The following is a 26,183-nucleotide window of genomic DNA, read 5'->3' as shown; positions in this document are numbered from 1 at the left end:
CGTGCCAAGGCATGCCCAAGAGTACGTCGCAATTGCCCAACTTCATGATGTGCAAATCAACTTTTCCATGATTATTTTGAATAGTCATTGAAATAGCACCAATGAGCAATACTACTTTCTGAGTTGCCTATGGCTAGCTCAGCTTCAATTTCTCCACCCTCTCCATCATAATCAAAGTGCGTTTGCTTTAAGAAGTCTAGATGGATGAAGTTCTCTGTAGCTCCGGGTCAAAGAAAATAAGAGCTTTGAAGCCATTGATTTTGCCATATGCTCGACACAATTCATTTGTACTCTCAAGGCATATGCCATAAATATCAGGAACTAGTCCAATAGCAAGAGGTGGCATTGGGGTTCTGTCGACTATTGGTGCGGGCGTCAGCTCCTTTGATCTATCAGTGCGTTTGGGACATTAGAATGATTATGTCTTGTTTGAAAGTATCCAAAGCATCGGCCTTCTTGAGTAAGGTGTCTCGTTGTTGAGGCGTCAAACGAGGCCTTTGCGGTTGATTTTCACGAGACTCTCGAGAATTTGTTCGTTGTTGCCGAGAGTTTTGGTTAGTGGCCGGAGATTCTTCTGTGTTAAACTCTAGCTTTCCTTTCATCAGTTTGTAGCCGACTGCAGCATGGTCCATAAGTTCTTGCATGGTGGAGACCTGCTTGGATAGAGAATATTCCTACAATGGTGATGGTAGTCCAATGGTGTATCGCTCGAATTGGGCCTCCAAGGGAATAGATCTAGAGAAGGACACTGGAAGGTACACGTCGAGAAACCTTTGGTTATATTCGTCCATGGTTTTGGTGGCAAGCATTTTCAAGTTTCCCTACTCTACCAAAATCCGGACTTCAAACATAGAAGTCATGTAACTACATGCAAAAACTGTCTTGAAAGCTTGCCAGGTCCTTCGAACATGCGGTTGTGTCGCTTGCGATCTTTCACCACGGAAAAAGTGAAAAATTTGATTGTCATGCCGCCATCTTTGAAATCTTTGGGTTGGTTAGGCGCATATCTCGGGTATGGATAATTAGGGTATCCATATGGGCTCCAACCATTGTAGGCTGGTGGTGGCGGTGGTGGTGGAGTTGGGAGCAATGGCGGTGGCAAAGGCGGTTGCACTAGATCAGGGTCAGATGGCTACACCATATTCCTCAAAACTCTCCCGATCGGAAAAGAAGGCTGAGAAAATTGCCAGTTGAAAGCTCTCGTACTTTCTGATGCCGAAGGAGGAGGCAAAGTTACCAAGAACGGGAACGGGGAATGGGAACAGGGGCCTCCGGAACGTTTCGGAACGGGGGGCCCCCGAAAAAGAGGAACGAGAACGAGGGCCGGAACGGTAAACTCGAATTATGCTTAAATTAGGGTGGATTCAACCTATATGTTAGTAGAGAGCCACACACACTCATTACTCCAAGTAGAATCCTATTTAGGCATGCTTTGCAATGATGCTTAAGTCTTAAGGTGCGGTCATGACTCATGACACGAATCCACCATTCACATGACACAGAAGCATCTTGATTCTTCATAGAAAGGACATTAACTTAACTTAAAATTAAAAGAGTCCAGACTCCACACAAAAGCTTGGAGCAAAACAATGATACTAGATAGATCATGACGATGGCTTACAAGGCCAGCCAAGGCGCTACAAAAAGATATAAGGAGCAATCAGTCATGACTCATGAGTCATGCTTGAGAAGAGCCTCCTGTCTCCCAATCTGTAGTGGTGTCCTGGATGTCATGAATATCATCCCAATCCTCCTGCATAGGCTCATCCTCATGTGTAGATGTTGCCGCCTCTCCAAGCACCTCTGCCTCTGCCTCCATCTCCCACTGTAGAAAAGGGTCTGTCACTTTAGATGCTGACTTGCAAAGCATTCGTAAGTTTGCACTGACAAAAACAAGGTCCTTTGCTTTCTCCACTCCAAGTCGGTTCCTCTTTCTAGATGCAATGTGGCTGTAAACACTCCACAATTGCTCCAAGCAAGAGGAGCTAACCGCTTGGCTGAGAATGCAGATAGCAAGTCGCTGAAGATCGAGACCATCTGAACCATTTTCTTGCCACCACAAGACCGAGGAAATCTTGGCGCGATCAATTTGGGCATCGGCAGTCCCAAATGATCCTCGCATATCCCTGTAAAATGCAAGCTGATCCTTGATTTTGCGCTACATGTCTCTATCACGGTGAAGCCTCTTCAAAATAGTGTTCTAATGTGTATTTACCTCTGAATCATGCTCCTGTATTGCACCTTGGAACTCTAGATCCAACACAAAAGCTACACCATGAAGAGGTGAACTATAGGAGTTCCACCTGCTGCTGCATAGGTCTTTGATTTCTTCAAGCCTATCTGGGTCCTTCTCAAGATCTCCAAGCGCCTCCACCAGGCGATCCATTGCTTCATAAACCTTGCCAACACAAGGTTGCATACCATCTATCACTCTAAGCAAGTGAATCACTGGTTTTACTATTTTGTCAAGAGTCTTTAGAGACTCCCAGAACTCAGGATCCTCTACCTTCTCTGTACAAATGATCCCTGCTGCTGTACGTGCATGGGAAGTCTCAACAAACTCTGTACTGATGAAGAGTTGCCGCACTGCACTCTGACACTCCACAAATCGGCCTACCATAAGAAAGTTGTAGGCAAAGCGGGTCTCACAATACTTGAGAAGAACTTTCCCCCCCCCGACCGCTTCAAGAACTCTGCTCAAAGGACATTGTGGTTGTTGACAAAAGAAACCACTTTGGCTGTAGATGCAAAGAGAGGCTCTATCCAAGGTAGTTTGCCGAAATCCTTCAGGAGGTTGTTAAGGCAATGCGCCATACAAAAGGACACCGTGATGTGGGGGTATGTGCCTTCTAAAATAGCCCCGGCTGCCCTGTTCGATGCCTCCCCATCAGTGACTAGCCCTATCACAAGTTCGGACCCAATGGTCTCTATGGCGGAGGCCCACTCTCCTGCAAGGACATCGGTTGATTTTCCTGTTTCTGTAGCATCATGGGAGTGGGCAAAATACATTTCCCCTTTGGAATAGGCAACAATGCCATGAATGGATCTCCTCCTAGTGTCGCTCCATCCATCCGCAATGAGGGTCACTCCATACTTGGTCCATTCCCTCTTCATGTTAAGGGTTGCCATCTCCACAACGGCCTTCTCTCTATCGAGTAGAGTAGTGCGGAGGGCCTCGGAAGAGGGTGGCACATATCGTGTCCCATACTCTCCTATCCTTGTGCACATAGTCTTGAAGTACTCCGACCTACACATAAGAGGTAACACATAGGTATTAGGATTCAAAATTAAATTAATAAATTGGTCAATATATCTAAATCCAAAAATGGAGGAATGTCTTACCGAGCCTTTATGAAGGGAATGTGGTCATGATAGAAGAAGCGTGCAACACTTGCATCCACATCCTCCTTCCTTTTCGGATCCCAAGTGGCATGTAGAGTGCGTTGGTGCGGCTTGAGAGTGGAGACCGGCGTAGTATTAGGGGTTGAGAATGCCGATCGAAATGATGTCGCCCCCGTCTCCGTCGTCGCCGCATTACTATTACCACCGATGGATGAAGAAGGTGTAGAAGAGGGAAAGAGCAAATCGTTGGGGTCGATTGCGGGGCGCTTCGGCTTGGCCGCATCCTTCTCTTCCTTGTTGGCTTTGATGGCGGCATCCCTAGCTTGAAAGACCTTCAACAAATGCTTGTTGACCTCCTTGCATATTGCCACTTGTTGTCCCTCTAGCGTAAGGAGGTGAGCGCGGACTTTGGTTGTGCCGGATTGCCTCTCGAAGCCGCATAGTTTGCACTTCCATGCACGGGCACCACCGAACTTTCCCAACACTCGGGAATGCACTTTGTCCCACCGTGATACTTCCTCCTTCTTCTTCTTCGCACCCAAGGGCACACGTTTACTTGATACGGAAGCTTGCGCCATGTGAGACTCGAGAGAAGGAGCGAGCTTCAGAGAGAAAGGGAGAGGGACTCGGGAGAGATACGGAGAGGGAGAGGGAGAGATGGAGTGATAGGGAGAGGGAGATGAGGGAGATATGTATTATGGAGAGATGGCGAGCCGTGAGAGAGAGAGGAAAAGGGAGAGATGGAGAGAGGGAGAGTGAGCTTTCACTTGAGCCTTGAGGCTTAAAGCCGTGAGGCCCAAGGGAGAAGGAGAGAGAGCTTGAAGCCTTGAAGGTTGAGCCTTGAGGAACTTGGAAGAGGCTAGAGCCGACATAGAGAGCTTGAGAGCTTGAGCCTTGAGGGAAGGATGAGACTATGAGCTCTCAACCTTGCCCTTGAGGCATTATATAGGACTTAGAGAGCTCTACCCCTCCCCCAAACGTTCAAAAATGGTCCCTAAATGCCCCTTGTTTTTTTTTTTAAACGGTCTTTTTTTTCAAATTTTGAAATCGGCCGTTCCCGTTCCGTTCCGCTCACGAGTTCCCGTTCCGGTTCGACCGTTCCCTACCCGTTCCGCCCAACTGTTCCGGTTACACCCGGGAACGGAACGCCGTTCCGTTCCCATTTCCGTTTCGGGGACCCAACGGCGTTCCGTTCCCATTTCCGTTTCGGGGACCCAACCTGGCCGGGAACGTGTTCCGGGAACCGGAGAGGTCCGTTCCGCCCGTTCCCTGTTACTCTGGGAGGAGGTACCACCTGGGGCATCAGAGGGGGTAACATGTAGTTCACAAATTGTTGAAAACTTTGCAACATTGGAAGATTCTGCTGAGGATGCCGCGAAAAAATGTCGTGGAGTTCGTTGAGCAAAAACTGCAAATATTCTCCTGAATCCATGAAGTCCAAGTCTTGGGTTCTTTATGGCTTATGCCCATTGCCTTGTAAGACACAACGATGAAGACAGGAGCGCGCCCGATGCGCGATGAAGTTAAGGGTGGAAGAGGCCGAAGATACCTCAAATAAAATTCGAGTAGCTCTGTATGCTCTTATATAGGACCGGTATGCTTTCAGAAAAGCACGCGCCTCATGCTCTGATATCACTGACACAAGACGGACACCACGTGCCAATCGAAAAGAACAGACTAAACAGACTTTTAGCACTTCATTTAACAATTGAACTAAGAGAGAGAGAGAGAGAGAGAGAGAGAGACAGAGAGAGTAGCGGAATTCCAACCCACAGAGTATTGGCCCCAAATCTTTGCACCCCTTTTGGTATTTCTTTATATTGCATCAATATAGTACAAGCCAGTACTCCAAACTTTGCACCTTCTCCAAAAAGCATGCCATAGAATGAACCCTAACCTCATATTTTAAGGCCCTTGGCCTAAAAAGCAGTTACAGTGAAAATCCTTCAAAACTCAAAAGCTTATGGTCCATAAGCAATGCCAAAAAGCTGCCAGTGTGTTTTGCGGAATTCTGTACAACTGCTACGTCAGCAGTCAGTGCAAAACGCGGAGCGTCCCTACAACTGCCATGTGATCAATTTTTGCATGAGTTTTTGTGTGGTCCTGCTTTATTTTACTTCTTTTATGTCACTGGGCCCCATCGGACGAGGTCCCCATAAGTTGGTAGGACTTCTTCTTTTGTTACTTGTTCTTCTTAGGGTTTAGGCCCCTCGGCCAGCATCTGCAAGTTGGCTCCCTTCTTCAGGGCTTTGATACGTCAGCAGTTTGTAACATCTCCCCTTCTTGATAGAGAGTAATCGTTTGTAACAAACTGCTAACATGTCAAAGCCCTGAAGAATGGAGTCAACTTGCAGATGCAGGCCGAGGGGCCTAAACCCTAAGAGAACGAGTAACACAAGAAGAAGTCCTACCAACTTATGGGGACCCCGTTCGATGGGGCCCCGAGTGACATAAAGGATTTAAATAAAGCTGGACTCTCAAGACTTGCGCAAACTGATGATGTGGCAGATTTCCGAAAATTGCACTGACAAGATGACGTGGCAAGCTATACGGAATTCCGCGTTTTGCGCTGGCTGATGACGTGGCAGGCTGTACAGATTTTCGTAAATTGCACTGGCAGCTTTTTGGCTTTGCTTTTGAACCAGATGCTTTTGAGTTTAAAGGCTTTTTACTCTAAATTGCTTTGGGGACTAAGGCCTTTAAATATGAGGTTAGGGCTCATTCTCTGGCATGCATCCTGGAGAAGGTGCAAAGTCTGGAGTACCGGCTTATACTATGTTGATGCAATATCAAGGAATACCGAAAGGGGCGCCAAGGTTTGGGGCCAATACTCTCCGGGGTGGAATTCCGCCACTCCATGTCGCGTGTCGTCTCTCTCTTTCAGTTCAGTTGTTATTGAAGTGCTAAAAGTTTGTTCAGTCTGTTCTTCTCTATTGGCACGTGGTGCTCGTTTTGTGACATCGTTCGTGATTACAGCATATCTGCAACACAACTCAGGTTAGCTCAAAAAATTTTGAGGGTCATTCCGAGGGATATTCTAAGGGACAATCAATTTGCTCTTTTTGTTAAGGAGTTAGCTTCTATTTTCAGCTCTTTTGATCAAGGAGTTAGCTTCTCCTTTCGTCTAGTTCGGAACTCCCGATATTCCGACGTAGTAAAATTAGCCATCATCCAGACCGTACTGATCTTCCACGGGTGTCTTGATGCACTAAAATTACATACCTAGGCAATCTCATCCAATTAGGATTATTCAATGGTTGGCACATCACAATGCAATACAAATGCTCACATATGCATGTTACAAGACATAGAAACATAAAGCAGTCGAGGAACGCTCCTCCCACATAGCCTAACAAGGTTCGGGCCGGGAGATATTCAACGACTCCCTTATCACTCCTCCCGCATAACCTAAAAAGGTTCGAGCCAAGAGATATAGAGGCCTTTTACAACCAAACGCGCCCCACACCGCAACCTGCGTCGTTTGGAGGTGCTGAACATAACCACTGCTCAGACTTGTAATACTCCTCCCGCATAACCATCCAAGTCCGGGCCAGGAGTCAAAACAACAATACTCGCCCCGTAAAATAACCACAAGGGTCCGGGCCATGAGTAAAAACAACACTTTTCAATCATCATTTCTCACTACTCCACCCGGGAGTAAAATCACCAATCATTGAAACCAATATTAAAACCAGAGTCAAACATTTTAAATCAACACCAAAACAAGTTCAAAACAGATACCATCCATTTCAAACAAATTCTCACAAACAATACTTTCTAGCTATAAAAAAAAACAAGTAGAGAGAGTTTATTCGAGGTTTTGTTCGGACAACGACGATTGGCTTGTCCTTCTGCATCACAGTGATGGTTCGGTTCCGAGCCTGGAGAGTCACATCATTCTTGTCTTGCTAAGATGCCCAACAGAACGTCAAATTGCCCCGCTTCATAATGTGGAAATCAGCTTTTCCATGATCATCTTGAATAGTCACTGGAAGAGCACCAATGAGCGGTACAACTTTCTGAGTTTGCCTTGTGGTTAGCTCAGCTTCAATTTCTCCACCCTTTGCATCATAATCAAAGTGCATCTGCTTTAAGAATTCTGGATGGATGAAGTTCTTTGTAGCTCCGGGTCAAAGAAAATAAGGGCTTTGAAGCCATTGACTTTGCCATACGCTCGACACAATTCATTTGTACTCTCGAGGCGTATGCCATAAATATCAGGAACTAGTCCAATAGCGGGTCTAGCTCTCTTAGCAAGAGGTGGCACTGGGGTTCTATCGACCATTGGTTTGGGCGTCGGCTCCTCTGGTCTATCAGTGCGTTTGGGACAATTAGAATGATTAAGCCCTGTTTGAAAGAATCCAAAGCATCGGCCTTCTTGTAGTAAGGTGTCTCGTTGTTGAGGCGTCAAACGAGGCCTTTGAGATTGATTTTCACAAGACACAAACCTTGGCACCCCTTTTGGTATTTCTTTATATTGCATCAACAGAGTACAAAACAGTACTCCAAACACTGGACCTTCTCCAAAAAGCATGCTAGAGAATGAGCCCTAACCTCATATTTGAAGACCCTTGGCCTGAAAAGAAGTTACAATGAAAAGCCTTCAAAACTCAAAGCTTCTGGTCCAAAAGCAATGCCAAAAAGCTGTCAGTGCGTTATGCGGAATTTCGTACAACTGCCGTGTAGCAATCAGCACAAAACGTGGAGCGTCCGTACAACTGCCATGTCATCAGTTTCTACGTGAGTTTGTGTGTGGGTCCTGCTTTATTTTACTTCCTTTATGTCACTGGGACCCCATCGGACGGGGTCCCCATAAGTTGGTAGGACTTCTTCTGTTACTTGTTCTTCTTAGGGTTTAGGCCCCTCGGCCGACATCTGCAAGTTGGCTTCCTGGGCTTTGACACGTAACAGTTTGTGACATTGTATGCCGTTGTCACTCACCCTCTCTTATTGTATTTGGATCACTTGAGTTCGCTCGGTCGTCTTCATGGCCTAAAATTACCCAATGGAAAAGACTTCGCAGGACAGGCCTATGCTGATGATTCGTTGTTCATGCCTCGTAACAACCAGGATGATGTGCGCAAAATTATGCAGCATTGGATACATTTGGCTTGGCAACAGGCCTTAAGGTTAACTTTCGAAAATCTAAACTCTTGCCTCTTGCTGTTTGTAACTGGCATCATCTTTTGTGGCCTGGCGTGATTCTCGATCCGCATGTGGTGGTCAGGCGTTTAGAATATCCTATCAGTTGGCAAGTTAGTAATACGCAACAAATCGATTGGGTCATGCAACGCTTGAATGCAAAATTGCACTATTGGAAATTGTCTACATGGCAGCTGCATGTTCGACTTCGTATAGTGCAAAGTAACATGATGGCATATGTTCAGTTTTACTTGCCGTTGCTACACTGGCCTTGCTCCCGCCTCTCATTGCTTATGTCTACTATTGTATCTCACTTGTGGTGCACCAGTTCTCATAAGAAAGGCCTCCGCTTGTTAGCAATGGAGAAACTTTTCACTCCAAAGCGTCTTGGCGGGCTGAATATTTTAGACCTTCATCGCCATGCATTGGCAAGGAAGGCTATGTTATTGACCACTCTTGCATTGCAGTCTCAGCCATGGACAGTTATGGTTGTTGATCTATGTCAACATGTTGTCACTCCTGCCTTTGGTCATTGGCAGATTTCGCATTGGGAGATTGTGTTTGGCAAGATGGTCGGTAATATTCCTGGTTGCTTAATCACCCTCTGGCTTGCTCTCCGCTTGGAAAGTTGTTACAGATCATCTCCCTTGGCATGGCAGGCAGCAAGCAGATGGAATTCGTTGCGTTTGGAAAGCATTTATTAGGGCAAGGCGTTTTCTTTTACCCTGGTTGATCAGTCGCCTTGTCAAGCCTACTTCCTCTCTGATCGTGGCATACGCACGGTTGATGATGTGGTGGATTCATCTGGGAATTTTCTTACCTTTTCTCAAGCGCAGCACGCTTTGGGTTAGGCCTACATTACCGTCAGATTTGGAGCTTGCTTCGGCATATACTGGATGTTCAAAGTCGGACCGCAGCAAGCTAAACCTTTTTAAGCCAAGATAAACTTCTCACCTGCTACCATACGTAGCTAAGTCTAACAAATAGCTTTTAAAATATGCTCCGAGGTCGAGCCATTTATATAGACAAGCCAACTACTCATTGTAAAAATGGCTAGAAATTTCTTTGTACCCAAATGCTTTTAACAAAAGCAAACTCTTAAATTACTTTAAATAGGGTATGTTAGCCATATATCAGAAAAATAATCCATCGTCTGTCAAGAATTTATCCAAAAATTTTAACTATCGGTGCAGAAGATATCTATTGGCTTAGTAACCATAAAAAAAAACCAGAAGATTTATCGGATCCGAACCTCTAAAAAAAGATCATGTTGGGTAAGCAAGATAGTGAACCAAAAGCTAAAGTCAACTAGGAGTATCTCAAGACGAGATAAAGGCCAGTACTTTGCAACAAGTAAGCATATTTATCAACATTATACCATTAAGGATTGCATTTTAAAATATTAGCAAAATTATTAGCCCAGAGAAGTAATTGCCAAGGTCATAGAAGTATTAGCCAGAGCCAAAAAGCCAGAGCTAGCCATCAAGCAGGCCAACTCAAAACCAATCCTTTTTCTATTTAAAGAGGTGAGGGCGCATTTTGCCCCTCACTTAGCTTTGCGTGTGTTTTACTTATGTCAAGAGTGAGGACTGTGTGTTTTCTTCACCTCGTGTTGTACCAAGCATGGAGCTTACAACTCAGCAAACTCAGGTTGGTCACTAAGCTTAGCATCAATAATTTTGTTACTGTAGTTTTTTTAAATTAAATGGTAAAGTGTTGTTTCATAAAAATGCATGTATTGTAACAAATGGTGTACTTAAATAATCGGGATGACTATACTTAGCATGGCATGATATAAGTGATTGGACCTCTGCTTGGTGGGCTATGTTCCCCATTCTACAGCATGGTAAGGACCACTACAGTGGTCGGCTTTGACTGGCATTACATGATAAAGGTGGTCTTTTTTGGGAGCATTACTATGGTCTTTTTTCAACTGGTCATGACTTAACTGCATGTTCATTAAAAAGGGGTTTTCCATACCCAATATTCACTGTTTTTTTATTGTTTGATAATGGAACTTAAGCAAATCTAGAAAAAAAATTTAGGAGGCATAATCATTTGTACAGCCTGATGAAATTAAAACCACCGTGTGGTGGGCCATGGCAAAATATGGCACATCTAAGAAGTAACTTTCCTTGTTGTTTAAAACAGGTATAATCCATCATATGGGTTGGCTAAGTCTATATAGTAGGGCCGCTACTGCTTACTATGTTGCAACACTATATAAGAAAAATGTGTTGTAGACCATGTCTCCTATCTAGACACAACTAGCGAAAGACATCTGCATAATGAAGCACAGATATCAAAATTCTAGTTAGCAAGTCAAGGCCACCAAGCTTCCCTATGTTACAATACCATACCCACCTCAGGTAGTATGTAATGTACAAAATCAATTTTCCATAAGTTTTCATGATAAGCAACTACTGCAGAGATTGCATAGATTAGATTTAATAAATTTTCAAGTCAAGTGAGCAGGACTAGAAACCAGTAAAACCATTCTCTTTCAATATACTAAAGTAAGAAAAACCTATCATAATCATCCACCAGAGCAAGAGTTAATCTAAAACCTGAGAATTTCAGGGAAATATAGAACTGTGAGCAGAAGTAGTCCCAAAATATTCTCCAAATGTCAGGGAAAAGCCAACTATAATTCCAATGTCATCTTGTTCTCTCATTACCCCTTTCTTTAACCAGTACAACCAAGTTACCCATATCAAGTTGTTTGCACGGGACACGATATATCAAAAACCCAATGCCCAAAAACTAAAACATTTCTGTTTTTCCTTTATGCTAAAAAGACACACCCGAGTCTAAGTGAAGGGAAGAGCCCCTCACATTAATATAGGGGTAGTGGATGTGTATGTATCAGAAGCATGTCACCAGGCGTCACCCAAACAGCATGCCGGGTATGGGCGCACTCTACAAGCCATTCGTTGTGCGCAATCAATATCGGGATCATGAGTGGGCCCTAGAGAGGAGGAGATATTATGAAAAGGTTGAGCTACAAGCCTCGCCGGGCCACCATCATCATGAGAAAGGGAAGGGGATCGGTGACGACAGATAGTGCATAGAATTCCTCGCAGTGGTTTAAGCCAGGAGACGCCGTACAGGGACAGGTTTAATATTTACCTTTTAAAGTTAGAACCTCAAGAACTTGTTCTTATTTTTTTTTCTTTCTAAGGTTTAATTCCACAAGGGACTACTCCCACAAAGTTAGGTTTTTAGAGGCACCATGCTATCCTCCATAGCAAAAGTTAGTAGTAATCATTATGTATAGTAAAGTATCAGGTAAAACTCCCATAAGGCAACAACTCAAATTTAAATTAAGTGTAAATGGTTGGATATCACATTTTTTAACCCAGATGCAGTGATTCAAAACACAATCAGAATCCTTCCAGATACTATCATGGTCAAAAGTTGTGACCAAGTGTGTGTGTGTGTGTAAGTGAGCGCGCGCGCGCAAAAAGAGGAAAATGGTATAACCTTTCTATCACCTAAGTGTGGTAGATTGGTTATGCCATTTCCCTCTTGAATAACAGGTCTTGAGTTCAACTCCTCGTCAGCTAGATCCTTAAGGTCTCTTGGGATAGTTTCCTACAATGTTTAATCTCTTTCTCTCTCTCTCTCTCTCTCTCTCTCTCTCTCTCTCTCTCTCTCTCTCTCTCTCTCTCTCTCTCTCTTAATCATAGTAACAGGGAACGGGCGGAACGGGGCCCTCCCGTTCCCAGAACGCGTTCCCAAGCCTGGCGCCTCCTCGAAACGAGAACGGGACCGGAACGCCGTTCCCTTCCCAGGCATAACCGGAACGGCAAGCGGAACGGGGCTTGGAACGGCATCCGGAACGCGGAACGGCGAATCCGGAACACCAAAGTTTTAAAAAATGACAGTTTGGGGCAGATTTTTTGAACTTTTGGGGGGGTGTTATTTCCATCCTCTCCTATATAAAGAAGGGCTTTAAACCCTCTCTCTCTGAAGCTCTCTACCTCACCCTCTCCCTCAAGGCTCCCTCTCCCTTTCCCTCAAGGCTACCGTTCCGGCCTCCGTTCCCGTTCCGCCACCCCGAGGGCCCCCCGTTCCCGTTCCGTGTAACTATGCTCGTAATGAGCACAAGGTGGAGTGTGCTCTAGCCGGCTGGCTCACTAGCTGATGTGGCGTTCACTTTTTTGCTGGCTGCTTGTCCAAAGCCCACCTCTACCAGCCAGCCAGCTCAAAATTGGCAGGGCCAATGAATGCCTTGCAACGCAGCTCACCTTGTCATGATCTGGTTCTCCCGCCAAAGATGGTGCATTTCCTACCTCGTGTTCTCCGGCTGGGCTGTCCGTGTGCTCAATCACCTCGATTTCAACCGACCAGCAAGTAGCTTCATCAGGTCAATTCGACGACCTTCCTCTCCATGTGCTAATGCTCTCTCTCTCTCTCTCTCTCTCTCTCTCTCTCTCTCTCTCTCTCTCTCTCTCTCTCTCTCTCTCTCTCTCTCTCTCTCTAAGATCTCTTGGAATAGTTTCCTACGACGTTCTTCTTCTTTTTCTTCTGCTCCTCCTCCTCCTCCTCCTCTCTCTCTCTCTCTCTCTCTCTCTCTCTCTCTCTCTCTCTCTCTCTCTCTCTCTCTCTCTCTCTCTCTCAATCTCAAAAAGAGAAGAAAAAGGGAGGCTGACCTTGTGCCCAGCATTGTACCAGTCACCAATGAGGATAGTTATGTCACCATCTGGTAAGCCAAAGGGAACAGAGATAACAACTCGATTGGTGATGGTAAAGCCACCATACCCGCCTCCTGCTCGTTGCAACCCCAGTGAAGGGAAGTAGAAGTAGCTACCAATTTGATCTTTGACTTGGAAGTTGTAAGTCCAATTCCACTTGGGAGGAATAGCACAGTTGGTCCCTGACACTCCATCTTGCCATGAAGTCCGCCTCTGCTGAATACCATTCCTGCATTTTCATCTTCATAACGGCGGCTCAGAGAGAAAGGCGGACAGATACAGAAGGAAAAGGTAGGACATACCAAGTAATTAGGAGGTCTTCATCCAGATTATTGACTACGTTAATCACAAGGTTGTCGTTTGTGGTTGACTTGATTACAGGTCCCGGAAATTGTCCGTTAATTCCAATGACCTTGAAGACAAGCAGACAAATATGTTGGCTTGTACATGAGTGAAAGAGGGCATATCCCAAGCAGAGACTTTGAGGAGCAGGCAAGGAGTACAATCGAAGGAAAGGGAAATAAAGGTCACCTGCTGCTGTACACCGAGGGGAGCCACGGTAACGTACGAGACCTCCCATTGCAGATAGAGGGAGGCGTCCAGGGCTTGGACTGCCCATCTCCATTCCCCTGCTGTCACGCAACTCCAAGCTACCCATATCCACACCAATTGAAGCCAGCTTTGGGCGGCCATGTCCACTGCTCTTTAGCATCTGATTGACCCCTCTCTCTCTCTCTCTCTCTCTCTCTCTCTCTCTCTCTCTGTGTGTGGGTGTGTGTATTGGAGCTTGGGGATTGTGAGCTTGACAGGCTCCAGAAGAAGAACGCCAGCCTTAAGGGAAACGTTGGAAGCAAGACGAATAAATTGCTCTGCTCAGATGCAGCACTTGTAAGACGCTAGCTGCGCAGACAGAAGCTCTGTTCTGAGGGACGTGCCCTTTAACAGAGCTGTCTTGTGAAGCGGGAAAGCAGGCTCTTCTGCCATTTTCGATTCAAAACTTTACTACTAGCCAGCTGATTTACCTTAAGCAAGTTGCTGTAGGAGTACTTTAAGCTGGCACTTGTAAAGTAGCAAGCTAGCTACTCATCATAAAGCAAACAAGGGTATTTTTGAATGCTAACTTTGTTTCCTTTTGGTATATGCTTTTATTGGAGGCTTATGGCAAGGGAACCTTTTTCCCCTCATTTTATGTATTCACTAGTATGGCCTGGGCCACCTTAGGAGGCCCCCTCCCCGTCCCTCTCTCTCTCTCTCTATACGTGCATTGTTCACTTGTGTCATTGGGGTTGCAGGGAACACCGCCAGATGAAGCTCCTTGCAACATGTGGTCGGGGGGAGGGGCCGAAATTCCTCCCCACTTTATATATAATATAGATATAGATTCAAGGGCATGCTTCAAACTTTGATAAAAACCTAGGTTTAGTGTAATCTCACTTATAATTTTGACATTTACTATTTTATATGTGAATGTGAGAAAACCTTTAGAAATTCAGTGTAAAACCTTCATGTATATACTCAAGATACTCTCATAGTTCAAAAGTAGGTTTACCCAATATTTAGAACTAAGTTTATTTGGAGTATTATGGAAGGCTACAATGGTAGAATGTCGTTTCTTGAAACTTTATTGTTAGTGTCAACAAATATTGTCATGGCATATTGAGGCCACATCACTACAGAGTGTGTCTAGTGCACACGTGGCAAAGAGCAACTTTGGGAAGTTTGGATCTTTTATGGGGGAACCAAACAGTCAAACTTTGGTTACATGGTGAAGTTCTCTTCTAAAATCTACCCATCTTACACTCCCATTTTACGTTTTCATTGAAGGACTAGATATAGTGAGCACATGAGAGGCAATCAATCTGATCGTGCCTTTGTGTTGAACGATTACGAGAGAACGTTGAACTGCACATATAATGCCCGTTAGGTTGCCGACTTTGGCTTTTGTGTTTGATTTAGTTCTAACGCTCTAAACCAAAGAGTGTTGGACGTTAGGTTGCCGACATTGTCAAACTGGCACAGCAGCTTTTGCAGAGGGTGTTGTCGACTGCTCGCAGTGGATTTCAACCAATAAAGAACTTCCCGCCATTTCAAACGGAGGCGTTAGGATTGAACGATTCCTCACCTTCCTTAAGGATTCAATCATTGGAATCGCTTCACAATGGGAATGAGACCCATCAACTTTTTTAGCAAATTGAGCGAACAGCGCTCATGCGTGCACTACAAGAGTCTACCCTTGATGGGGAGTCCATGCTACGAAGGCATATGAATGTGAAAGTCAAGCCACAATAATGCGAGATTCAAATTGTGCGGTGAACGACTTCAAGGTTCATGTGGAAAAACATAATAGAGAAGTGGGAACGCGCATTTGACGTAGCAAATCCTTGGCGGCCTCAATGCATAGGACAAAGTGTAAGGTGTGAGCTTTTTCCTAGAGTCACTAGAGTATGAATCAAGGACGAAAAAGGTGGAATTATCCCACATGTAGTTGTGCAAGACTGTAGAGCTACTAAAAGCTCCTTTATGAATAAACATCTATTCCATGTTTGCATTACATCTCTCTTGTTCATGGTGAGCTTGTGATGGGTTAGCAAACTAATCAAGATTGTGTTTATGAGTCCAGGTTAATCTATCTTGGAACCTAATTCGCTTGAGTGATAATCTAAACTACAAATGTTTCTCTTCCATCCACCCTAGCTAGCACGATCCCATTCCCATCAAGTGGTATCAGAGCTATGGTGTGCTAACTAGGTTTGTTCTTATGCATTTGTGAGTTAGTGATTAGCATCTCCATTAGAGTGATTAGTATTTCTTAATCTTATTAATCGTTGCTTAATTACCACTTGGGTACGAGCATGCTCCACTACCCTTTGGTAATTAGGTGAGGAGGAAATTACATTTAGTTTTTTTGAATGCTTGCATAATCTTTCTTTTATTAGCCTTTGCACTTAGTAAGGTTTTTGCATAATTTATATCTCCAATGAATCCCTTCAACGTCATAATCTCTTTGCATTAGAGGTGTGTGTGCATCGGCATTATCGAGAGCTACCTAACGACCATTTGTTTGCTCTAATCAGGTTTCGGCTTTGTACCTAATTGCCCAATAAATTTTACAAGATTAGTGGTTCCATTTGCTCTCTGGAATTCCTTTCCTGTAGAAGCTTACAATTGTGTGTGTGTGTGTGTGTGTGTGTGTGTGTGTGAGAGAGAGAGAGAGAGAGAGGGGAGCATTTAATGCTCAAAAGCACTTTTGGGAGGAAGAGATTCATAAGTTCTCAAAGTCTACCTTTAGAGCACATGGGAACACCCTATTTATAGGGCTTTTACCATTTTTTTGAAGGGCCACATGCCCACTGGGTGGACGTGGAGGGGTGGATAGACATGGAAAAGGCTCCCAAATTCCAACTTACTATTCAAATCGGGTCCAAGGGGGGTATTCCCACGCCGCTACCCGGCTCTAGGCTATCCTACCCGAACTGACCCTGGCCTGCTGACCCCGGCCTGCCCACGCTTGCCCACCGCCCGTGCTTGCCTGCGTTGCCTGGTGAATCATCCCGTGCAAGGGCACCTTCTCACGCCACCAGCCTTACCCTTGCTCCTCTAAGCTTAAGCCTCTATTGGACCCCATTCCTGAGAGCAAAGGCATAAAAGCCTCGAGCCTACAAACATAGAGGATATTCCCACGGTCAGGCTTGCAACATAGCCTACCATCGGCTCCACTAGAGTTGATACTTGCAGGTAGGACCTCTAAGCTCTTGAGCCCCAAACACCAAAGGCTCGAGCACTTCAAGGATTGAAGGATCCACAAGTCGAGCTTCTCCATGAGCTTCAAGAACAAAGGCATCAACAAAACTTCGAGCATTCAAAAGCTAAGGGAGTTCAAAGCATCTTCAAGGCTTCAATTTTTTAAGGCAATTCAAAGCAACCAAAGATTGTGAAGAGGAGCTTCATGAAGTTCAAAGGAACTCTCTTTCTCTCTCTCTCTCTCTCTCTCTCTCTCTCTCTCTCTCTCTCTCTCTCTCTCTCTCTCTCTCTCTCTCTCTCAACCCTAAAATTTTGCAACCAAGCACAACAACTTTTGCAATGTATATCGTAATCCACATTTATGGTGATGATTTCATAGTCATGCCCGTGTAAAGAGGTAGACACTAACTAGGAGAGTCTCCTAAGCTAAGACCCCTCTATTAGCACGATGGGGGAGAAGGGAATAAAATTAAATGGGGAAGGGTTCCGCACATGGCAGACGAAGCTTAGGGGCCACTTGATGAAGAAGACACTATGGGGAATGGTCAAAACGTCACTATATAAACAAAAGGGAGTGCATACTAGGTCATTTAGTGCACAAGCTATAGAAAAGAACGAGCAAGCACTAGGGATCATTATCATCGCACTTCATGATAACTATGTTCACTTCATTGATGAATATACTAGTGCACATAAAGCATGGGTTGTTCTCGAAGAAAACTTTGGACCTAGAGCTAAAAAGAGTAAAGTGAGCTTGAAAAGACAACTTTACAAAACCGCAACGTATAAAAGAGAGGTCATAGCTAGCCTTGTGAATAGACTTAAAAGCATCACAACCCAGCTTACTTGCATACAATGTAATATACAATAAGATGACAAAGTGGTCGTTCTTTTAAGTGCACTTCCACCCTCCTATGACCACTTAGTCACCATCCTTAAAGAGAAAGAACCGGGTCCAGCATTGCAAGACGTCATCAATTCTCTTCAAGCAGAACAAAAGAAGCAAAAGGGCACATCAACACCATCACGAGGAGCCTTTGTTGTATCATCACCGAGAGAAGGGTATTCATCATCCTCATTATCAAATGTAAAGAAGTGGTATGATTGTGGGAGAATGGGACATGTAGCGAATGATTGCTACACTAGCAAATCTTGCAACAAATGTGGTAAGAAGGGGCATCCTCCTTCTTGATGCTTACTCAAGTGGAGGCAACAGCAATGGCAATGGCAGCAACAACAACAGAAACTACAAAGGCAAGAAACCTGTCAAAGGATCAACTTGTGTAGTGGAGGATGAAGAAGAAGATGAAGACCAAGGTGAGAAAAACCTAGTCTACTGCAACGATGTATTTTGAAGATTGTAACCTCTCTAGTTCAAGGGGAGGATTTTTTTTCATCCTTAGTGGATATGCATTGACATCCTATGTGGATATTGTGTCATCCTTAGTGGATAAAGAATCTTCATTGATTGTCTTAGTCCAAACCTCAATGGAAGGATTGTAATTTGTCCTAGAGTCACTAGAGTATGAGTCAAGGAGAGAAAAGGTGGAATTATCCCACATGTAGTGGTGCAAGATTGTAGGGCTACTTGAATAAACATATATTCCAAGTTTGCATTACATCTCTCTTGTTTATGGTGAGCTTGTGATGGATTAGCAAACTACTCAAGATCGTGTTTATGAGTTCAAGTTAATCTACCTTGGAACCTAATTCACTCGAGTAATAATCTAACCTACACACACTCAATCGTGTGCATGATGTTTCTCTTTCATCCACCCTAGCTAGCACGATCCCATTCCCATCACGCAGCAAGCTCTCGCTCTCTTTATCAGCAAAACGCGATGGTGGGTTGATCTCAAGGCCTTCCATAAGAAATATAACCATGAAACCATTTCCAATTCTTGATGTTGTGCCCTCTTTTTCAAAAAATCACTATTAGCTCAATGTGAATGTCTTTCTCGAGCATGCTTTAAGAGAGCCTAACGCATGTGGGCAATATGAACCCACTCTAACTTACACACGATTGATAGGAGTAGGCTAAGCGGGTTGGTTGTTTGAGTTCGAGCCATGAGATGTTGAGTGCAAAGATGCACCCCTTATGGTAACAAGGTTAAAGTTCACTTTACTTTTCCCTTCCTTTAAACAAAGGTATCTCCCTAGATTCTACCTAAACAATTGCTTTCAAAAATTGTGGCGTCCTTATTTTTGATGCGAAGTATTGACTTCTTGAAATTTTCTTTGATATTCAGGCTTATACAAAGATTCTTTCTATTTAAGAGACTCATGTGGGGTGGACCTTCACTTTTGAAAACATGCTATGTGATGAACCCTAGCCAAGTTTGTTATGATGTTTGCTCTAGCAGAGGTGCATGAACTGGGACAGGCTTCAAGCAATCTTGCCATGGGACAGGATCGTGGTCTTTAGCTACAGCGGTGTCAGAAATGGTGGCTTGGCTACCTATGGAGAGTGAATCTGTTGTGCAAATGAGTGAAGGTCATTCGGGGAGGATCCCTTCTCATCTATGCCCTTCTCCATGGGTGGCCTCATCACACCACCTATTTCTTGCTATGGGGTTTGGTGGAAACCCTCTCTTTGCAATGGAGAGAAACATGGTCACTTGTGTTTGGGGACTCATCTATTCTACGGTGCTCTAGTTCACACATTGGTGGCCTTTGGAGGTTGTGGATGTGGGTTCTCTTGGTGGCGGCAAGCGACCCATGGTGGGCTTCCCCATCCCCTTGGCAACATATATTCAAGATGCAATGCCTTGTTTCTGGATGAAGAGCTCGGCCTCTCATGGGCTGAGGTGGAGTTTCATGATGTCTGGGATTACAGTGGTTCATGATAGATCTCTTGACTTGCTTCGGTTGTTTCTTTCCTGATTGTACGATGGATATATGGGGGCAGGGTGATAGCTCACTCAACATGGTGGCATCCCTTTGTAGGTCTTTCCTTTGCCTTCATTGCTTTCCATAGGGTGGATCCCTTGTTATCCGTACTTTGATATATGGTAGTTATGTGATCTGTTTGGTGGTTGTTGATAGGGTGGCTCCCTTGTTAACCATACTCTATGATATGTTGCCGATGTTTTGTTTGGTGGAAGTTGATAGGGTGGCTCCCTTGTTATCAGTACTCTATGATATGCTACTTGTGTTTTCTTAATGCCCAAGCTTAAGTGGAGCAGGGCTCCTTTTGTAACTCTTTTTTACTTCTATAATCTCAGTAAGAGATTGTGTGAGTATTGCAAAAAAGGAGAAAGAGTCATTTATTTCATTAACACTAGTCTTGTACGAAGTGATCTATTTTTTAGGATTTGAATAGAATACTAAGAAAAACAAATAAGCAAAATTCCCTTTGAAGGCCTTTTATAAACTAGTGTAGTGTTTGTAAAAATTATATCCTCATACTTTAGAACTTATCATCATAAAAACATGGATACATAAAAGGGTTCTCTCACAAAATTGCATGTGATGTTCTTTTTTTAAAAGCTGTTCAAAGCTTGCTTTGGCTAGTTTTACAAGATTGCGCCCACTCACCTACACCCACATGTCTTAGGGGTTGAATCATAGTGGGTGCACTTAAAGCCCCTCACCTTTACCACTAGGCCAACTCCCCTTGATGTGATGTTTTAAAATGCATTCTATGCTTCAATTTAATCATGGGCCTATAAAAAAATAGTAGACTCATTATTACATAATTTTACAAGTTTCACATGATAGAAAAAGACTTTGAGGTTGTATGAAATTATGTTAAGTTTCTTGCATCCAATACACATCTTTCGTTTAAAGCATGCTTGAAATAAAGTGTTAAGATATGGAGCGAGCTTGACGGAGTTAGCCTAACGATAAAGGCAAAGGAATCTAAGCGTGCCCAATATGGTTCAACCTCTATGGCATGTGGGTGCGTATGTGTGGACACAATCCCATAAAAAATAACTGATGAGATTGCCCACCAAAAAAAAAATGGAACGAGCTTTTTTTTTTGGTACTGCCCGTATACCACTCGTGTTACCCTCTTTGACCATTAAATCCACCCATTGTTCTCATCCACCCTCTCTGCCTCCACGACCTCCACCCACCACCTCTTCTCCTCCCTATCTTACCCCTCCACCACCATATCTCTTTCACTCACTTCTTCCCTCCCTTCCACTCCCCCCCCCCCCCCCCCCCCCCCCCTATCTCTCTCTCACGGGAGCCCCCTCAATCGCACCACCCTATCCTTCTCTTTCTATGTATCTCTCATGCTCTCTCTCTCTCTCCCCTTTCCTCTGTATCTCTTTTTCACTTACTTCTTCTTTCTCTCTCCCTCCCTCTCTCTATTTGTCACACCACTTTGAGAATGACTGCAGTAGTACTTATACTAAGTGCTAGAAAGTAATATGCATGATCTTTGATGCTTGCTTCCTATGCATTCTTAGGTAGCGGATAGACTAACTAAGAAAGCATGGACACTACACATATGCAAATGGTTTAAAAGATGGGGAGAGGGTGCTTGGGTATGTATGGACGATTTTCAAATTACACTCTTGCAAGATTTCCAAACTAAGCTCAAAGTAAATGGGTGCAAATTGGAATACTACTATTCATAAATCAATTTGACATGTTGGGAGCACTATGTGACAAAATAAGCATACATGTAGCCATATGTATCAAACTCACTCTCATGTAATGATGTAGTATTGCTTACTTTCATACTGAATCATACACACTAGCCATTAAAACATGGGGATAGAATGGGATGCCACGAGTTGCAAGGATATGTCATGTAAGCTGAAATGTATGGAAAATGAGGTACATGCATTGATGATCTGCCCAAAGTATGCACCCATACGTGCAACCTTTGACATATGTTGAGGGACTCTTTCACTAGCTCTTTGCCAACACTACCTCCTCAAAGTCGGGTGCTTTCATCACTTGCATACTATGCCACAGAGAGAGCTATCTCTCTGTTGCATACTATGCCACAGAGAGCTATCTCTGTCCCGTACACTTTGATTGACCAACTCATATAGTTACCCCTTCCTCCACACGAGGAAGGCGACACCTCTTGTATGTTTTTTCTTGGTCCCATGGGTCATGTTTTGCCTCCTGTGGACAATAATAATCTCTCTCTCTCTCTCTCTCTCTCTCTCTCTCTCTCTCTCTCTCTCTCTCTCTCCTTGTTTCTCTTCTCCCCTCTCTCTTTATCCCACGTTTCCTGCACCAATGTTTAAAAGCACAAAGTTCACATCAAACACAAGCAATTTTCTCCTACAAATGCATGACGCAACATGCGCTTGGGCTACACTACTGCCTTTGAAAATGGATCTTGAATGATTTGCAAAGGGACCTTGGTTATTTTGAAAGTCCAAAAGTTTGGTGCATTGTATTCTTTTTATGTCCCTTATGTGAAAGAGAATTCCATCTATGTTGCCAAGCTACCTTATGTATTCTTTTTATGTCCCTTATGTGAAAGAGAATTCCGTGTATGTTGCCAAGCTACCTTCTATTAAGTTGTAGCATAGTCGGCTTCGTCATATGAGTAAAAAAGGAATGAAACGACTCTAGTATTTGGACTATTTTCCTAAAGTTAAATTATTCTTATTTTAATTTGAGTGAGCATTGTATATATGGCAACAAACTAGACTTACTTCTTTGCCATTGAATAAAGAGTTAGGAAACCCTCTAGACTTGGTACAAAGTAATCTATGTGGGCCTATGCCTTATAAGTCTCTAGTGGGGGCACTATATTTTGTAATGTTCATAGATGGCTCTACCTTTTGAAGAGGAAAGATGAAGTCTTTTCTACTTTCCAGAAATTCCTTGTGCTGGTTGAGAATTGGTCAGGCAAGAAGCTTAAGGCTTTGCGCATTGACAATGGGGGAGGATATGTCTCCATAGAGTGCAAGGATTTCTATAGCAAACAAGGCATTGGGTGGTTGTACGTTGCACCATACACACCTGCTTAGAATGGTGTGGTAGAGCTTTTGAGTAGAACCAAGAGGCACAATAATGCTATCTATGGCAAACTTACCCACAAAGTTTTGGGGAGAGGTTCTTATAGTGGTTTATATTATCAATAGATCACCTAGTATGCCATTGAATTACAAGATTCCAAGGAGATGTGGACTAGCAAGAAGCCAAAATATGATAGACTTCGTGTATTTGGGAATGAGGAATTCTCACATGTGCCTAAAGATATACGCAAAAAGTTTGACCCCAAATCACACAAATGCATCTTCATTGCTTGTGGTGTCGATGGAAACAATGTGGATCACTACACTAAGTACATGGCATAGACAAATCCATCATAGTGAGAGTCGGGTGTGGCCAAGGAGAACCCACCAGAGGAAGAGGTCTTATCCAACATCCCCACAGACAACAATGAGATTCTAGAATGGTTAGAGGGAGCACCTACCCTCACTATTTTGTAGTCCTCATTGGGATGGAGAAAGACACATGTATTGAAGAAGTAGAGTCTCTTGGTCTCGGACACTCATCACAGGCCTGGTAAGAAGTCTCCCCTACAAGGGCAACAAGAAGAAGATTTAGACCATGAAAGTGACACAGATGAGTCTTCCCTGCCCATAGGCAAGGCTTGGACTGACCCCACCCCACCCCACCCAAGAAACAACAGACTAGTTCAAAGAAAAGTAGAGAACTTCCTCCAGGATGGTCACAGGAGCACGCACAAGACTTTCCCATTGATCAGAGTTTTGCTCATGATGTGGACGCATTGACCAAAACTAGCCAAGAGGTAGCTGAAGAGTGAAACCCAAACAACTATCCAAACCAATCAAAGAAGCAACTTAGGTACTGAAGAAGAGCTCAACCCAGTATTGTTGGCTACATGGCTCTTGGATCACCCCCCGTTACTAGATTTTATGGTTTTTCTAATCACTAGTTGGAAGGATGTCTTTGCCTGGTCATACAAGGACCTCACAAAACATAACCTGAATTTGCTTTCAACTTGCTCGCACTGCCTTGCTAGCTACCTGATCATATCGATGCTCCGCCCGGACTGCCAAACCCTTTTACCTCATTCTCATCCCCTTAGCGTCCTTCCACCAGTGCCGCATTACCTACAACCTCCCCTCTCTCTATCTAATCGCCCCCCTCTTTCTCTCTCTACTCACCCCCTCTTTCTCTCTCTACTCACCCTCTCTCTCTCTTTCTAATCATCATCCTCTTTCTATCTCCACTCGCCCCCTCTTTCTCTCTCTACTCGCCTTCCCCCTCTTTCTATCTCCACTCACCCTCTTTCGCTCTCTACTCCCCCCATAACTTGCTTTCGCCCTTTTCTTTGCACTACTTGCCCCTCACCCCATTTTCTCTCTCTACTCGCCTCATAACCCGCCCCTCGCCCTTTTCTTCTCTCCACTCGCCCTTGTCTCATTTTCCCTCTCACCTCGTTTTTTCCCCTTTGCATGCACCTTCTCTCTCTACTCGCCTTCGCTTACTCGCCTCTATCCTTTGCACTCGCCCCAATTCTCCCCCCCTCTCTCTAGTCGCCCTTTTTCATTCTCTCTCTAGTTCTTCTCTCTCTTTGCTCGCCCAAACTAGCCCGCCCTTCTCCCCATTGCCTTGCCCTTTCTGGCTAGCCCGTGCCTCCCTCTCATCTCCCTCGCCCTACGCGCCAACCGCCTCACTGCCCCTTTGCCTCACCCTTTCCGGCCCGTCCCTTCACCTCGCCCTTTTTGGCCAACCCCTTCGTTGCCCCTTTGCCTCACCCTTTTTGGCCAACCCCTTGGTAGCCCCGTCACCTTGCCCTTTTCGGCCAGCACTTTCCAGCCAACCCCTTTCCCTCACCCTTTTCAGCCAGCACTTTCCAGCCAGCCCCTTCGCCTCCCTCTTTCTGGCCAGCCGAGCCCGTCCCTCTCCCGATCGCCCTTGCTCTTTTCGGCCCACCCTCGACTCGCTCCCCATCTCCCTCGCCCTACTCTCTAATCGCCTAAGCCCTCGCCCTACCGCCTCACCAGACGAACCTGCCTGCCATAGCCCCTTCGCCCATTACCTTTCCCAACCTCGCCAACCCTTGCTCACCCTCTGCTTGCCTACGGTGCTCGCCTGCCACCTTCACATTCGAGTTCATGTGCATGAGCTTCATCACGATGCCAAGGTTCAAGGTCGCCATGGAAGATTTCTAGAGAACGGGGCTAGGTTGTCAAGTTGGTAAGATCTCTACGTGGAAGGTTGCCATAGCCATGTAGTGCTCTCTCTCTCTCTCTCTCTCTCTCTCTCTCTCTCTCTCTCTCTCTCTCTCTCCCCCCCCCCCCCCCCCCCCCCAATTGTTTCCCTCCCCCCTTGCATCGTCATCTAACCCTCAATTTCACATTGCAATGCTCAAATTTCATAATTGATCAAGCATAGACGAATGCATGCAACTTAATTTCTCAAAATTTAATCCTAATTTGACATAATCAAGCAATGCACGGACTCACAATCTTGTGCACATCCTCTGACTTGATACAAATATGATGGTATCCACTCTTAACGTCTATCTTGCTCAAAATTGCAGCGCCCTCTACTCAATCAACAATATCATTAATCCTTGGGATAGGAAACCTGTTCTTGATGGTATTCTTATTCAACAAATGGTAGTCAATACACTTGCACCAAGAGCCATCCTTAATTTTGCACTAGAAGCACTAGAGAGCAAAAGGGTGAAGAACTAGGTTGAATCATCCCTTTTTCTAACAACTCCTCTACTTAGCCCATAATCTTTTAGTTGAGCCGCACTAACCTTGTACGGAGGCCTATTTGGTGGGCTACAACTTGGCACCAAATCTATTCGATGATCCTCGGGCCTCTCCGATGGCAACCGAGACGGTAATGAGTCAGAAAAACAATCATTAAACCCTGGCAAAAATGATGACCTTTCTTTATGTAGCACATGTAAATTTGACTTACACTTATCTAAAACATCACATGCAAAAATCAAGTACACAAAAAGATGATTTTTAATTAGAGAAGTGATAGTTGAAGCAAATACAATAGTAGGGACAGACTTCCCTCTAAGCTTTACATCAAGGATGTGAGTTTTGCCCCTATGTTAAAGGGTGATTTTTTTGTTGAAGACATCCATCACTCCATGTATACAAAACATCCACGAGATTCCAATAGTGCATTGCACCCTTCCAGTGGCATGGTAGAGAATTCCTATGTGTCCACATATGACTGAATATGCAGACACAACTTTCCAATGATAGGAGTATCACACTTTGAGTGGCCAGGACATGCCAACCCTGCCTCTGCTGTGTGCCCCATTTCTTTAGCTTTGAT

At 44.5% G+C, this 26,183-nt stretch overlaps 1 protein-coding gene across 1 annotated transcript in view; it reads right to left on the bottom strand.

Annotated features, from left to right (window-relative positions):
* LOC147451054 (monocopper oxidase-like protein SKU5) overlaps positions 1-14,211 on the bottom strand; it is a 61,232-nt gene extending 47,021 nt beyond the window's left edge. Inside the window, exons 1-3 of the mRNA XM_086520009.1 lie at positions 13,713-14,211; positions 13,484-13,593; positions 13,140-13,410 (exon numbers count right to left, since the gene is read on the bottom strand). Coding sequence (XP_086376135.1) covers positions 13,140-13,410; positions 13,484-13,593; positions 13,713-13,874 — 543 coding nt within the window. The 5' untranslated portion in view covers positions 13,875-14,211. The remainder of the gene's footprint in view (positions 1-13,139; positions 13,411-13,483; positions 13,594-13,712) is intronic.
* Positions 14,212-26,183: the final 11,972 nt, after the last annotated feature.

This window comes from Adiantum capillus-veneris, chromosome 9 (assembly GCF_014529385.1).
Source record: "Adiantum capillus-veneris isolate H3 chromosome 9, ASM1452938v2, whole genome shotgun sequence".
Taxonomy (NCBI): Eukaryota; Viridiplantae; Streptophyta; class Polypodiopsida; order Polypodiales; family Pteridaceae; genus Adiantum; species Adiantum capillus-veneris.
This window is presented reverse-complemented; position numbering and strand designations above follow the sequence as displayed.